The sequence below is a fragment of the Culex quinquefasciatus genome, chromosome 3 (genome assembly GCF_015732765.1).
Source record: "Culex quinquefasciatus strain JHB chromosome 3, VPISU_Cqui_1.0_pri_paternal, whole genome shotgun sequence".
Classification (NCBI taxonomy): Eukaryota; Metazoa; Arthropoda; class Insecta; order Diptera; family Culicidae; genus Culex; species Culex quinquefasciatus.
This window is the reverse complement of record NC_051863.1, coordinates 174,360,812-174,375,240: the sequence shown is the minus strand read 5'-3', so window position 1 is coordinate 174,375,240 and position 14,429 is coordinate 174,360,812. Positions and strand designations below refer to the sequence as shown.

At 43.5% G+C, this 14,429-nt stretch overlaps 2 protein-coding genes and 2 non-coding genes across 4 annotated transcripts; all 4 read left to right on the top strand.

Annotated features, from left to right (window-relative positions):
• The first annotated feature begins 2,084 nt into the window (after positions 1-2,084).
• Positions 2,085-3,949, top strand: LOC6047078 (mitochondrial enolase superfamily member 1). The gene is made up of 6 exons (XM_001864150.2): positions 2,085-2,357; positions 2,419-2,503; positions 2,563-3,128; positions 3,186-3,328; positions 3,384-3,547; positions 3,603-3,949. Exons 1-6 carry the CDS (start codon positions 2,262-2,264, stop codon positions 3,899-3,901), a joined length of 1,353 nt encoding a protein of 450 aa, XP_001864185.2. The 5' UTR covers positions 2,085-2,261; the 3' UTR covers positions 3,902-3,949.
• Positions 3,950-4,483: 534 nt separating this feature from the next.
• Positions 4,484-14,218, top strand: LOC6047079 (WD repeat and HMG-box DNA-binding protein 1). Its single transcript, XM_038264035.1, has 6 exons — positions 4,484-4,627; positions 4,685-5,616; positions 5,679-6,862; positions 6,923-7,081; positions 13,513-13,629; positions 13,689-14,218. The coding sequence occupies exons 1-6, from the start codon at positions 4,551-4,553 to the stop codon at positions 14,133-14,135; spliced, it is 2,916 nt and encodes a 971-aa protein (XP_038119963.1). The 5' UTR covers positions 4,484-4,550; the 3' UTR covers positions 14,136-14,218.
• Positions 12,693-12,793, top strand: Trnay-gua. The gene is made up of 2 exons: positions 12,693-12,729; positions 12,758-12,793. It is a non-coding gene; the product is annotated as a tRNA-Tyr (tRNA).
• On the top strand, positions 13,383-13,482 carry Trnay-gua. Its single transcript has 2 exons — positions 13,383-13,419; positions 13,447-13,482. It is a non-coding gene; the product is annotated as a tRNA-Tyr (tRNA).
• Positions 14,219-14,429: the final 211 nt, after the last annotated feature.

Sequence of the window (14,429 nt, the reverse complement as noted above, 5' to 3'; positions counted from 1 at the left end):
TTAGTCCGCCTTGTGGGCAGATATTGGGATTAGTTCACCTCGACCGTCCTAGCGACTATCTTTTGTGATTCCCTGTTATACTCTTAAGGCTGCAATTTTTGCTCGAATCTTATTGAGAAGAATCAAGCTATCTGTTTACAGTCTTTTTTCCAATGCACATATACACTGGTAGAGTGCGCCTGAACGCAGTGCGTTGAAGCGTGGTTGTGCGAAAGGAAGAATTCTCCTCTCGTGTTTTTTGAGTCCGAACACTCATCGTAGGGGAAATCTACCCATTTTAATCCTAATAAGCGGTCGTGTTTGAATGATGCTGGATAATCTAGAGTCTCCCTTGAATTTTACTAAAACCAAGTACACCAACGAGTAGAGCAAGTTTTTGTGAACATTTCTGTTTATTTTCACTTTCACTAAAAGTTATTCTATTTCTTTACCAAGCATTTAACAAAAAAAAAATCCCAAGGGTATTCTAATCGAAGCTAATGCATTGGGCCACGCCCATTTTTCTAATATCGGCTTAGTTCTTTTTTCTTCCAACACTCTGTCGAGTGTTGCCATTTGCGCTGACAGTTCAAACGAACACTCACGAAAAGTGGCATTTATAGGGAATGTTTCCTGGCATCGCTGGCTGTGCTGCTGGTGGTGTTGACGGCCAGCCTTTGTTCTTTTTTGCCTTCGTCTCTCGCTCGGTTTTCTTCAGCCTTCGTTTGGAATGGGTCGTCAAAACGCAAACGTCAAACGACTTGGCGCGTTTGTTTTTTTGATGGCGCTTGCTAATTTATTACATTTTTCGGGATTATTCTTCAAGTGAGTGCCTTACTAATGATCAAAAGAACATGTTGCCGGTAGTTGGAAGCAATTTCATATCTTAAGCGCCGTGAAAAAGTAAGCGAAAGTGAAAAGTTAATTTTGGCGATATTCATTAAGCGTTTGAGGATTCTCGTGTGTGTCACTGTGTGTGCCAACAAAATGATGAGAAGTGGTCTCGCAAAATACAAATTATGATCAAAAGTGCATTAAATGTGATCTTTTTGGCCAGTAAGTGGCATACATTTGCGTGCTTACTCGAGGCGGTGCTGTTGCTGGTAAGTTTATAGCCCAAATAGTATTTTTGGAGCTTTAATCGAGCATCAAACTCTCCATATGACGAAGATAGGTGTTTGATTGGAAAGGGTAGATTTCCCCTATCTGTTAGCGCATCTTCGGCTAGTTGGCCAGTCAACTATCTTCCGAAGTGCACAGATCAGCCGAAGCTAAGTAGTTGTAGTTGACCTAGCGAAGGAGAAATGAGCAACTTTTTGAAGAATTGTTGTGGCTCGCAGGCTGTTGATGTCCAACTTCAAATGATGAGGACGGACGGGGACTGGAGCGGTCCCTGTTGGCTATTTTTAGATCTCTCCCCTTTGTCATCAGTTTTTCGGCTCTCTCGTATTGACCCGACTGTCGTCAGTTGGCATTGGAGCTCTTCGCCGAGTAGTCCATTTTTGACTAACTCGAGGTTTCTCCAAAGCGCAGACAGCAGGGAAAGAAAAACCTGTACTGATTTTGCGGGATGACCAAAGCTCCAAAGCTGCCACCCGAGGATTGAACCTCTGACCTTCCGCTTGTTAGGCGGATCCCGTAACCACTCGACCACGGGAGGTTGGCAAACTTATTTGGCTACAGTTTTTCTTAAGATATTGGAAACTTTTCAGTCAAAAATGTATCAAATGAGCCGATTCAGAAAACCTAATTTGTACTTGAAATGAAAATCAATGAAAACGAATAGGTGTGCTAAGATTAAGGAACATGATATCGGTGTTCGAGAAGCTATTTTTGAAAAATGTACACATTAAGGTGAAGCCGTTGATCATTTTCGAAGATAATTGATCATCACTCTAAAATAATCTGTATTAAATTCAATTTAACGAATTTCTGCACCAACATGAATCAGCATGTGCCGGCCTTTAGGGAAAGGCATGTAATTTCATCGGGCTCAAACTGGAAATAGAGCCAAAATCTTAAACTCGCCGAAGATACGTGCCTCGGTTGTTGTTTTAAATCTACATCTTGTACATGTCTGTTTCTTATTTGCATCCAGATAAGAAGAACTGACTTCAACGTGTGCGTTAAGGCATACATCGAGAAGGGACACAAACATCTCCGAAGAAGATTAAACCTAGCTCAAACAGCTGATTAAAACGAAACAGGGACATGTTTGTGAAGCAGCAAATCCAGTGCAGTGTCTAATAGAGCTTGAAGCGGGTCACATTGAATCTCTCGAAATGGCTAGCGGGGACAAATGTTTGAACATCACTACGCTGGAGGCCAAAGACGTCCGCTGGCCAACCTCCCTCGGAGCTCACGGTTCGGATGCGATGGTTTGTTCTTTGATTGAGCATTGTTAAGCTTTCGGTTTAATCTTGTATTGATAATTTTCAGCACACTGACCCGGATTACTCTTGTGTTTACGTTACGATACGAACTGCGGAGGGAACCTACGGCAATGGATTAACGTTTACTTTGGGTTTGAGAATTAAAATTTTACTTAATTTATAAAATTAAATAATTTATAATAATAAATAGGTCGCGGAACGGACATCGTCCTGTTGGCGGTAAAATCGCTGAAGAAATTCGTCGAAAATCGCACCACCGCCAGCATTTACGGCAACTTTGCCAAATTTTGGCGCGAAATCACCAGCGAATCGCAGCTGCGCTGGATCGGGCCGGAAAAGGGCGTCACCCATTTGGCGGTGGCCGCCATCGTCAACGCGCTGTGGGATCTGTGGGGTAAAATCCGGGGCGTTCCGGTGTGGCGACTGCTGACCGAGATGGAACCGGAGGAGCTGGTCTCGACGATCGACTTCCGCTACATTACGGACGCAATTACACCGCAGGAAGCGGTCGGCATCTTGAGGGAGGGTAAAACGGGCCAGCGGGCGAGAATCGATGAGCTGGTGGCGAACGGGTATCCAGCGTACACCACGCAGGTCGGGTGGATCGGTTACAGTGACGACCAGATTCGGTCCCTGTGCCGGAAGTACCTCGAGGCAGGTTTCACCGCGTTCAAGATCAAAGTTGGGCAGGATTTGGAGAACGACCGGAAGCGGTGCCGGCTGGTGAGGGAGGAAATTGGGTGGGAGAATAAATTGGTGAGTGTGAGCTTTCTAAAATTTTTCAAAAATGATAAATTTGTTATTTTTTTTAAGATGGTTGATGCCAACCAAGTTTGGGACGTGAACACCGCCATCGACTGGATGAAAAACTTGAAAGACTTCAAACTTCTGTGGATTGAAGAGCCGACGTCGCCGGACGATGTCCTTGGCCACAAGGCGATTGCTGACGCATTAAGGTGAAAATTTGAAATTTTATGTTTATAAACAAATTTATAACTATATTTCGTGTAGACCTCTAGGAATCGGTGTCGCTACCGGAGAGATGTGCTGCAACAGAGTCATGTTCAAACAATTCCTTCAAGCTCAAGCCTTGGAGTTTTGCCAAATCGATTCGGCAAGAATTGGCGGCGTTAACGAAATCTTGTCCGTTTATCTGATGGCGAAGAAGTTCAACAGTAAGTTCACTATCTCTTTTTTTAATTTAAATTTTTAATGTTTTTTTTCTAACAGCAAAAGTCTGTCCACACGCCGGTGGAGTCGGATTGTGCGAAATGGTGCAGCATCTGCAGCTGTGGGACTTTACGTCCGTTTCCGGTACGATGGACGGGCGAATGGTGGAGTTTGTGGATCAACAGCACGAACAGTTCCTGCATCCGGCTACGATAAATAAAAAGGCGTGCTATGTGGCACCGTCTGCGCCCGGCTATTCTACGGAGCTGAAACCGGAAGCGGTCGAGCAGTACGAGTACCCTCGCGGAACGGAGTGGCAGCGGATGTTTGATGAGGGAATTTTTGCAAGAGAAATTTAAAGGATTGTGGAATTTTGAAGAGATTAAATTGTCTGCTTTTTTATTATATTTGTATTGTCATTTTATTGGATGACTTTCACTTATAGCGTACCAAACCATATTTTTAAAGTTATTTATATTTAATAAAAATGAAAAATTTATTTTAAATATGTTAACATACAAAAAATAATTGAAGAAAATTGCACAAAATTAAAATCGTTTATGTGCAACATAAAGATGAAATTTCCGTAATGCCTATACATAATTTTACATCAACTGGAAAGAACTCCATATTAATGCAAACTCAACATAAAATAAAACGTAACGTCTTGAATGTAAATACCACTCAAATTTTAAATACATTTGGATTGTTATTAATTTTCAATTTAAAAAGAAAGTTTTACAAACCATGATCGAAAAGTCTGTGACACTCTAAAATGTCTGTACATCTCTGATTGTACAGCTTTCACCACAGTCCGTTTCGTTTCAAACCGTTTCACAACAAAAGTGTTTCAGTACGTCACCGAGTCGGTTTGGCGCGCAAATCGTTGAACCAGCATTTCAAGAAGCAAAACGCGAATCCGATTTCGTGTGTCCGTAGTTCTCTCGTAATTTTAACGATTTTTGTAACAATTTCTTGATTAATCGTGCCAGCGATCATAGCCCCAGAATGCCGTTCAAGCGTTCCAACATGCGGTACGGCCACATCATAGGCTACACCGGCGTCACGTACCAGGACGATGGCGAGTGAGTATTCTAGATAACTCGGAAGATCTCTGGGCTAATTTGTGTCCAACTTTCCAGCCGTATCATCTCGATCGGCCAGGACGGCGACATCCGCATCTGGGACGGGGTGTACGACGAAGACCCCACGACGTCCTGCCTGGCGGAGAGCATCTGGGCGGTGCTGCACAGTGGGTCGCGGATTTTGGTCGCGACCGATCTGAACACGGTCCAGGCGTACAAGTACCCGGAGCTGGAGAAGGACGGCATCGAGTTTCGGTTCACGGCGTTCGTGACGAGCTTGGCGCGGAACGAGCGCTTTCTGGCGGCGGGTTCGGAGGACGGGACGATCAAGGTGAAACCGGTCGACGGGGACGAGTTCGAGCTGGGGGGGCTGGATGGGCCGGTGCTGAGTATGGACGTCAGTCGGAAGGATTTGCTGGCGGCGAGCTGCGGGGATGGTCAGCTTAGGATTTGGAAGCTGAACGGGAAGGATTTGGTGCAGACGTTCGGTGGGCTGAGGAAGGTGAAGAGCTTTGAGGGGAACGTTTTGTACGGCACTCCGGCGTTTGAACCATCGCGGGGTCATTTGCTGGCGTACCCGAAAGATCAGGGAATTGTGGTGGTCGACACGAGCTCGTGGGAACAGCGGAAGGTGCTGAAACATCCGAAAATTTCGGCGAACTTTTCCAGATGTGCGTTTTCTCCGCGGGGGGATTATGTGGCCGCCGTAACGGAGAAGGGTGACATTGCTATTTGGGAGTACAAGACGGAGAAGCTAATTGAGGGGGAGGTTGCCGCATCGGAACCACATCCAATCATTGGTTTGGCGTGGCATCCCAAGAACAACGGAGAGCTGGTGATTTGCGACGATCAGGGCCAGGTTGGGGAAGTGAAGGATGTTTTCGAGTCGCTGGACGATGGAAATGATTTGATGGAGATGGCGGAGAGGGAAGCGAACGGGGACATGGAGTTGGACAATGATATGGACGTCGAGGACATTTATTCAAAGTGTAAGTTAGATCTTTATTGTTCACAGGAAACACTCTTATTTTGACGCTTTGTTTACTTCTAGACGTCGCAGGTGAGAAACCCGTCGAGGACGAATCGGACGACGATGACGAGAACACAATCTCGGTGAACAAGCTCAAGAGTCAGTACATGGTGCCGGAAGCGGATGATGACCTGTTCGTGGATATGCTGGGCAAGGCGAAAGCGGAAGATCACGACGACGAGGACTCGCGATCGGTCGCGAGCGCAAAGGTTGTGGCGAAATCGTTCCACATGCAGGAATACTTTCAACCCGGATCGACGCCTGTGAACTTTGAGAATCGGTACATGTGCTACAACCACGTGGGCATCATTCGAGCGCACCGGAGTGTAAGTGATGAGAAAGAAAACTCGATTGAGGTGGAGTTTCACGACTCGAGCAAACATCACGGGATTCATTTGAACAACTATTTGAACCACAAGGTCGCTGGACTGAGTGAAACCGTGGTGGCGATGGGTTGCGGTTCCGAAGTCGAGAACAAGGGAAGCAAGCTCGTCTGCATAAATCTGGTTTCTTTCGGGAATCGTGAGTGGAGTTGTACGATGCCGGGGACGGAAGAAATTATTGGAGTTGTCGCGTCGGACAAGATCGTCGTGGTTGCCACTGATGAACGATTCTTGCGGATTTTCACCACTCGAGGAACTCAACGCGAAGTCCTGTCCGCGCCAGGCCCTCTCGTAGCAATGGCCGCCTTCGGAGATCACTTCCTGGTCGCGTACCATCGCTCGCCGGCCAACGAAGATCAGCAGCTGAACCTGATGATCGTGACCTGTGTCAAGTACAAACTCCGCTGCCGGGACATTCCGCTCTGCCTCTCTCCGGGTGCCGAACTTTGCTGGCTTGGCTACTCGGACAAGGGCTCCCCGGTGGCGTACGATTCCGCTGGCATCCTGCGGATCTACCACGCGACCGCCAACATGTGGTTTCCGATCCTCGACGCGGACAAGTACAAAGCCGGCGCCTCGGACAATCTCTTCATCGTGACCGTGGCGGAATCGCTCCAGCAGGTGCAGCTGATCGTGTGCCGCGGGGCCAAATATCCCCTCACCAACCCGCGCCCGCTGCCGATGAATGCGACCTTCTCGCAGCCGCTGTGCGACGTCGAGGGGGAAAAGGGCGCGCTCGAGGACGTGCTGATGCGATCCGTGTACATCAAGTCGGACGAAGCGGAAACGGTGCTGAAGGAGACCGCCATCAAGCTGTTTGCTGTGAGTTCAAATCTTACTTGCAAATCAAGATTGAAAAGTGATCAAATTCTTCATTTTCAGCTCGCTTGCCGTTCGGAGACGGAGCAGCGGGCAAAAGAGCTCGTCGAGACGATCGGCTCGAGTCAGCTGGTTCCGATCTTTATGAAATACGCGAGCAAAATCAAGCGGTACCACCTGGCGGAAAGTTTGGCGCCGCTGTTGCCCACCTTCCAGCAGCAGGTGAGTTTGAAGTCTCGCAGTAGCGTATAAGTTCTAGGTACTTGAATTTCTCGTCGGTGTTCCGGGAAGTGCACGTTTTTGTTGGAAAATCAATGCATTTTGAAAGTGAATTTCAAATTGCTGATAGTGTTCAATTTTCCGGCATCACTGCCAAAATCGACCATCGGAGCAAAAGGGTGCGTTTAGGGCATCTCCACCGCAGAGATCTAATTGCGTGGCAAACCTATCGGTTGGATCCCCAGTTTTAGCTTTGCTCCGTAGCTAATACACGTTTTCGCACCGCTGGGAGCTAATTTGGCTACCGAATCAAGCCCACCGCGGGGATCTAATTTATTCATTTTCAAATTGTAGCCGTTCTGTTGATCGAAATCAATAAAACTACATTCTAGCATGATAGAACATGCTTCCAATTGCATTATATGTCCAAATTGTTTGCTTACATCAATAAAATATCATTTTCAAAATTTTGAAAGAGTTCACCCGATTTGCTCCCGACATGTTTGAACCCCAACTTTCGCACCGCGGTAGCAAAGCTAAAGCTAAATTAGCCTTCGAGTTCATTCAGCGAAGAAAAAGTTCATCGGGGATCCGTCGAGTAGCCAAGATAGGTGCTCGAGAAGTCCCCGAGCTGCCGGTGGCTAATTTTTCGGCGATTTTTGAATAATTTGTATTTGTTTTGGTTGAAGATGCATTTATTTTGAATATCAAATTTGAATGAATATTAAAGAAATCAGTAATTTAGTTCAAAACGATTTTATTAAATTGAAAAGTTGTGGAATTTATATATTTTTGTATTTTTAAATAAAAATAATCAACCACATATATTAATATAAAAAAAATATCACCGAAAATTTAAACATGAATGCCCAAAATTTAAAAATAACTAAACTGATTTGAACATTTTAAATTATGTATAAAATATATATCAAGCGAAACAATGTAATTGGTCCAATGTGAGTTTGTAAACAAAGGGTGTATCTTGCTCACGTCAGTGAGGAGTAAGAAAAAATTACGAATACGTTTATTTTTATTATTTATTTTTTTCATTTCATTTAAAAATATTTTGAATGGTTGTACCGTAAAGGCTGATACGCAGATCCGAAGGAACGCAAAACTCCATATAAAAAAACGCCCAAGAAACGGTCAGGGAAAGGGTCACGAAAAGATTTTTCTTAAGTGGTACGCAGCATAAACGAAAAGTGGCGTTTGACGTTTCTTCACGCGGTGCTTGTTTGCAATATGTTCTCATGAAAAAATCGAAGAATTGGAATTTTCCTTTTTAATAATCTTGTATTCGATATAATAATATTTAAAATCCCCGCCAAACCTCAAAATACAGAATTTTGAAATTAAAAGGACAGATATAGATTTTTGGTCGAAATGGAGTAAAAAAGAAGTTGTCTTTAGAGTTGTCGGCCACTATTGCTAGTACCAATCAGCAACCTCTGGATTGTGAGTCCACTGCGCTGTCAATTAGGTTTTACAGCGTGACGTCACGAGCGCACACACACACGTTTTTACTTAGACTCACGTGCAAAAATGTAAACAGTGCAGCCGAACTGTCAAATTTCTAACCTAAAAATCGAGTCGGCGTAAAACCTAATTGATCCACACGGAAGGGATCGAAATTAAGTAAAATTTACAAATTTACGAAAAACCCGAAATTCTTACATTCAAAAACACAATTTTTATCAAAAATTAAAAAAAATAATTCAAAATCAGGAATTTGAAAATTGAAGAATTTAAGAATTGAAGAATTGAAGAATTGAAGAATTGAAGAATTGAAGAATTGAAGAATTGAAGAATTGAAGAATTGAAGAATTGAAGAATTGAAGAATTGAAGAATTGAAGAATTGAAGAATTGAAGAATTGAAGAATTGAAGAATTGAAGAATTGAAGAATTGAAGAATTGAAGAATTGAAGAATTGAAGAATTGAAGAATTGAAGAATTGAAGAATTGAAGAATTGAAGAATTGAAGAATTGAAGAATTGAAGAATTGAAGAATTGAAGAATTGAAGAATTGAAGAATTGAAGAATTGAAGAATTGAAGAATTGAAGAATTGAAGAATTGAAGAATTGAAGAATTGAAGAATTGAAGAATTGAAGAATTGAAGAATTGAAGAATTGAAGAATTGAAGAATTGAAGAATTGAAGAATTGAAGAATTGAAGAATTGAAGAATTGAAGAATTGAAGAATTGAAGAATTAAAGAATTGAAGAATTGAAGAATTGAAGAATTGAATAATTAAAGAATTGAAGAATTGAAGAATTGAAGAATTGAAGAATTGAAGAATTGAAGAATTGAAGAATTGAAGAATTTAAGAATTTATGAATTTAAGAATTTAAGAATTTACGAATTTAAGAATTTAAGATCAGAATTGGGTACTAAAGCCCTATGTAAATTTTTATATACAACGGTAAAAAACACGATTAAAAACCATTTCTGATCACTGTTTTTCATTTTAATGCATTTTTTTTTTGACAAGACAACATTTTTTCGATGGATCAATTATGGTCCCCTTGGAACGAGCTGTCAAGTAGGAGCTTTTCTGTCAAGAAGGACCGCGAAGTTAATTTTTCAAAATTGATTTAAAAATCCATTTTAAATTCTTTGTGGTCGTACTCAGAAAAATAAGCTTTATCGCTGTAATCAATAATATCAGCAATCTAAGCCACAGACAAACAGACATGAAAGTCGAGGTCACCAACCTGTCCCAAAAATGTAACGAACTTTTTTTCAAATATCGAGAAGCATGGTTATTACTTTTCGGATTACCCACCAGAGGCGCCCTTGTGCGTAGTGACAGCGTTTCAAATGACAGCTTTCATTTTCCTTGTCTGTCTGTTTTGTTTCATCGTTTCTTCCCGCCTTACACGTGCACTTCTGATTATAAAAAGATTTTTTAACTGTTCCGATTGAAATGGTTCTGCGGTATCCCGTCGTTGATCCGATGGCCAAGCACGGGTTGTCGCCTAGGAAGCGGCCACTTGAGCCGCTAACAGATTCGGTCGGTGGAATAAAAAAGCCTCGATGATGCTCTCGTAAATGTTGAGAATTTGCTCGGGGCTCGTTGTTTTGGTGGTGCTGCCGGCGGGAGTTCTGAAAAAAACTTGTGTAAGAATTCTTGATCATCTGCTCAGTTCTTCCGATTTCATGCGTATGCAGGCGTCCATATTGTCCTCCTCTGTCTTGTCGTGCTTGTGCATCCCGTTGAGGACATACCCGCTCCCATAATTGGTCAGATTAAATGACTCCTTACATGTCTGCTGGTTCATCTTTTACGATTCTGTCTCACATCTTGATTGCCCTTTTCTTTTTGTTTGTTTCCTTTTTATTTTCGTTTTGCTGCTCGAGAAAATTCTCCACCGACCTAGCCACCGGATTGATCTTCGCCAACTTCTCAGATTGCCCCCAAATGCCCCCAATTTCTCAGTCAGAAATTGGCGCCGCTACCTCCTGCGCATGACACCTCTAACCGCCGGAATCGTGCCGAATCCTCGAGGCGCTCCGTCTCGGAGCCGGGATGCTCCTGCTCCGATTGCCGAACTCGCTACTGCTAAGGCCAAGGAACCTAATGAGGGCAAAGAACTGTTGCGATCTATCACCATGCAGCAGCTGGCGGCCGAATTTGCTCCGTTCGGAACTGTTCCGGCTGGTGATGGGCAAGGAAACGGGACGTTCCAAGGGCTTCGGTTACGTCCAGTACGTGAAGGTAGCCGATGCCTCCAAGGCCATGGTCCAGAAGAACGGTCGGCTGGTGGAGGGACAGAAGCTGAAGGTGAACTCTGAGAATGGAATGGAAGTCAGATTTTCATTTCACAATGATTATCTACGACATGTTATGGATTTGATATCAAAAATGTTTTGCATCACCGCGGTAACCGCCGCTATCTACAGCGCGGCGCACACTTTCAATCGCTTTATCAGGAATTCTAAATCATCGAAGGATGTTGAAAACGTTGAGAACACATTAGTTCAGAACCGCTTTCGATGAACGAAGGCGTTCCGGTCACAATTTTCGTGGATCGATTGACTTGTTGGTGGCAAAATCAACATTCATTGTTTTGGTTTGATTTTTTTTTAATTTTGACAGCTAGCTGCATATACTCATGCACGCATACATAAACATGCACTGCTTCCTTTCAAAAGGAATGATTCTAGGAATCTACAACAGATGTCGTTAGTGAGCAAACAAAATTCAAATTTAAACTGGTCCCACTTTTTGATCAAGAATTTGTTCTAGCTTTCATGTCTGTTTGTCTGTGCTAAGCTTCATTTTAGGACCCAACTGCTCGGATTGCTTGTTTTCAAATCCGTATTGGCTTATTTAAAATGTTTTGCTTGAATTTTGCTTTTTACTCAATACAAATGACTTGTCTCTTGCATGTCTGGCAGTAGATCGACAATGCGTTGTCCAAAATTAATCAAACACAGCCCCAATCTAACCTAAAAAACAAAACTGCATCACCCCAGATTACCAAAAGTCATTTTCATGCGTGAACTTGCAGCACGGGAGGAAAATATCTCCAAACTCGAAGAATTGAAATCGAAAAATCAATCATCACTCCTAATGTAAACATTTACTGACGTGAGCAGGATAAACTCTTTGTTTACAAACTCAAATTGACCCAATTACATTGTTTTGCTTGAAAAAACCATCCGTCAGACGATTTGCTCCCGGTAGATCCCGGAGCTAACCTGAGTTTTGTTTAGATTCGGATGAACACGGATGAACTCGAACCTAAATTAGCTCTCGCACAAGTACCGCGGTGGGCTTGACGCGGGTGCCAAATTAGCTTTGCAACGCAATTAGGTCCCTGCGGTGGAGATGCCCTTAGCAGCGCGTTCTATTTTTAGCTCGCTCTTGGTCGACCTTTCCCCTCTGCTTTTTCGGGTTTTCATCGTCGCTTCGTCGACGTTGGCGATAAAGTAGCTCTCTTCGTCGATTCTTATTGGATTGCGCGCAGGGTAGAGTTGACGATTGTTGATTGAAATTTAGTTTCAAATCTTGACAGTTTCAGTAACATAAGCTTTTTCTTTGACCAGCTCTTTTTGAGGGTCAGTCGTTGAACCATCCCTAAAGGTTCACATTTCAAGCAAAACAATGAAAATGGGTTAATGTCTAAGTTTAAACAAAGAGTCTATCCTGCTCACGCCAGTTTACATTAGAAACGAGTAGGATAGACTCTTTGTATACACTTCGACGTTGGCTTAATTATATTGTGTTGTTTGTTTTGATTACACTAAACCCTCGGTGGTTGGTCTTTTTTAGTTTGTACCCCGTTGGTTGGTCAAAGTCAAACTAAAAAGTGACGAACTGTCACTTTTTACACGGCGCTTACGCACACTATCAAAACAACCGTTTGGTAGTGTGTGTGAACTCCGTGTAAAAGGGGTGTCAAACTAAAACGTGACCCCGTTCGTTTGACAACAGTTGATGTCAAACCATCGGGGTTTGAGTGTATTTAAAATACATTTTGCAATTGAAACAGTTCGAGAGAAATTTGATTTTTTGACATGCTTTTTCTTTTTCAACTTTACCTGGTGGCGACAATTCACGTTGCTACCTTTGCAGAGTAAAAGACCCTAGGAAAATCATTAATTCACCAGCCTTCGATAGCTCAGTTGGTAGAGCGGTGGACTGTAGATGTGCTTTGTCAAGCTTTCAAATAGTAATCCATAGGTCACTGGTTCAAATCCGGTTCGAAGGAGTTGTTGTAATTTTTTGCAATAGCTTGATTGGAAGTGATGTTTTTTTTTTTCAAAAAACAAGTAGACTCAACAGCACATTGACGTTTGAAAACAGCTTCTAAAAATATTTTTTAATTTAAATCAAGTTGTAGACAGCTCAGCAAGTTGTAAACAACCTGAAGTGAGTAAGCAAGATTTGCAAAACAATTGGTTCATAAAGTGACAAGTAGCAAATTGGATGAATATAGAACCCTACCATCATCTGGGTTGAAACGGGACACATGGGGCGAATTGGGACAGGTGTTTTAGCCTTGTTACTGCACAATATTTGGATATTTTTGATTGGCATAGAATAGAACAAGTACAGATTAACAAAAATAGTGCATCGATTTCCAAATTAAAAGCTTTAAAGTGCTCTTAAGAGTGCTGTCTCCATTTAGACTATAGTCCTGATTTGCTCCAGTTGACGGTATCAATTCTGCGGTCACCCTAATCAAAAGCTCACCAAGATTCTACCAAGAACGCTCAACGATCTTCTAACCGCGCTCTTCTTCTTGTTCTTATTCGTCACCCGAACTGCGTCCGCACGTTGCTCCCCCGTCCATCGAACCTTCGATAGCTCAGTTGGTAGAGCGGTGGACTGTAGATGTGCTTCGGCAAGCTCTCAATAGTAATCCATAGGTCACTGGTTCAAATCCGGTTCGAAGGAGTTGTGTAACTTTTTTTTTCTCTTTTTAAGGAACGCGAAGAGGAGCAACAGGAGCTGGAAACGAACCGGGAAAACGCGGCCATGGTCGCCGAGCTGCAGCACATCACGGTCGAGGCCGTCACCCGGCGGGACACCACACCGAAAATTGTAAGATTTTCTCGTTCTACGTTCGAATTGATGATTTTACAAAATAAAATCTGTTTCAGAAACCGATGCCGATGGTGATGCGCAAGAACCCGTTCAAGCGCGCGGACAGTGCGTCCAAGTCCTCGCCGGCGCCGTCCAACCCGCTCGGTCACCTGACCGGCAAGGCCATCGGATTCAGTTCGCCCAAAACCGTCGACCCGGAAGAGGTGCCACCCACGCTGGAACCGGAGAACAACGAGAACCAGCCGAAAAACTCCGCCACCGGCCCGAAGTTCATGCCCTGGTTCGAGGACAACAAGAACCGCCTCAAGGAGCAGCACCCGGACGCGGCGACCGACGCCGAGCTGATCAAGATTGGCATGCGGCAGTTTAAGGCGCAAAACTCGGCGGCGACGACAACACCGCAGGCCGGAACGCCCGCCACCGAGAAGCGCAAGCTGGACGAAACGGACAAGGGCGAGTCCGGGGTGGCCAAGCTGGCCAAGTTTGGCTTCACCAAGAACTGACTCGCTTTTGTTTGTTTAGGTTTATGCTATGAATTGTGTTATCTGTTAGAATCTATTTAGTGATTACAAGAGACTCGAAAAAAGATTTCAAGATAATTAATTTTCCGAACTTCCAAAACGGGGACCGATATCCACCCAAAAAAGGGATAAAAACGATTAATTCAATCATTCAACCTTTTTTCCTCTTGAAAACTGTTTGAAAGGAGGCACAAATTTTGTGTCGGGATGTAAATGATTGACGTGCAACATCCGAAAAAAGGCAACCGAGTGTGAAAAACGAAGAAAACATCCCCC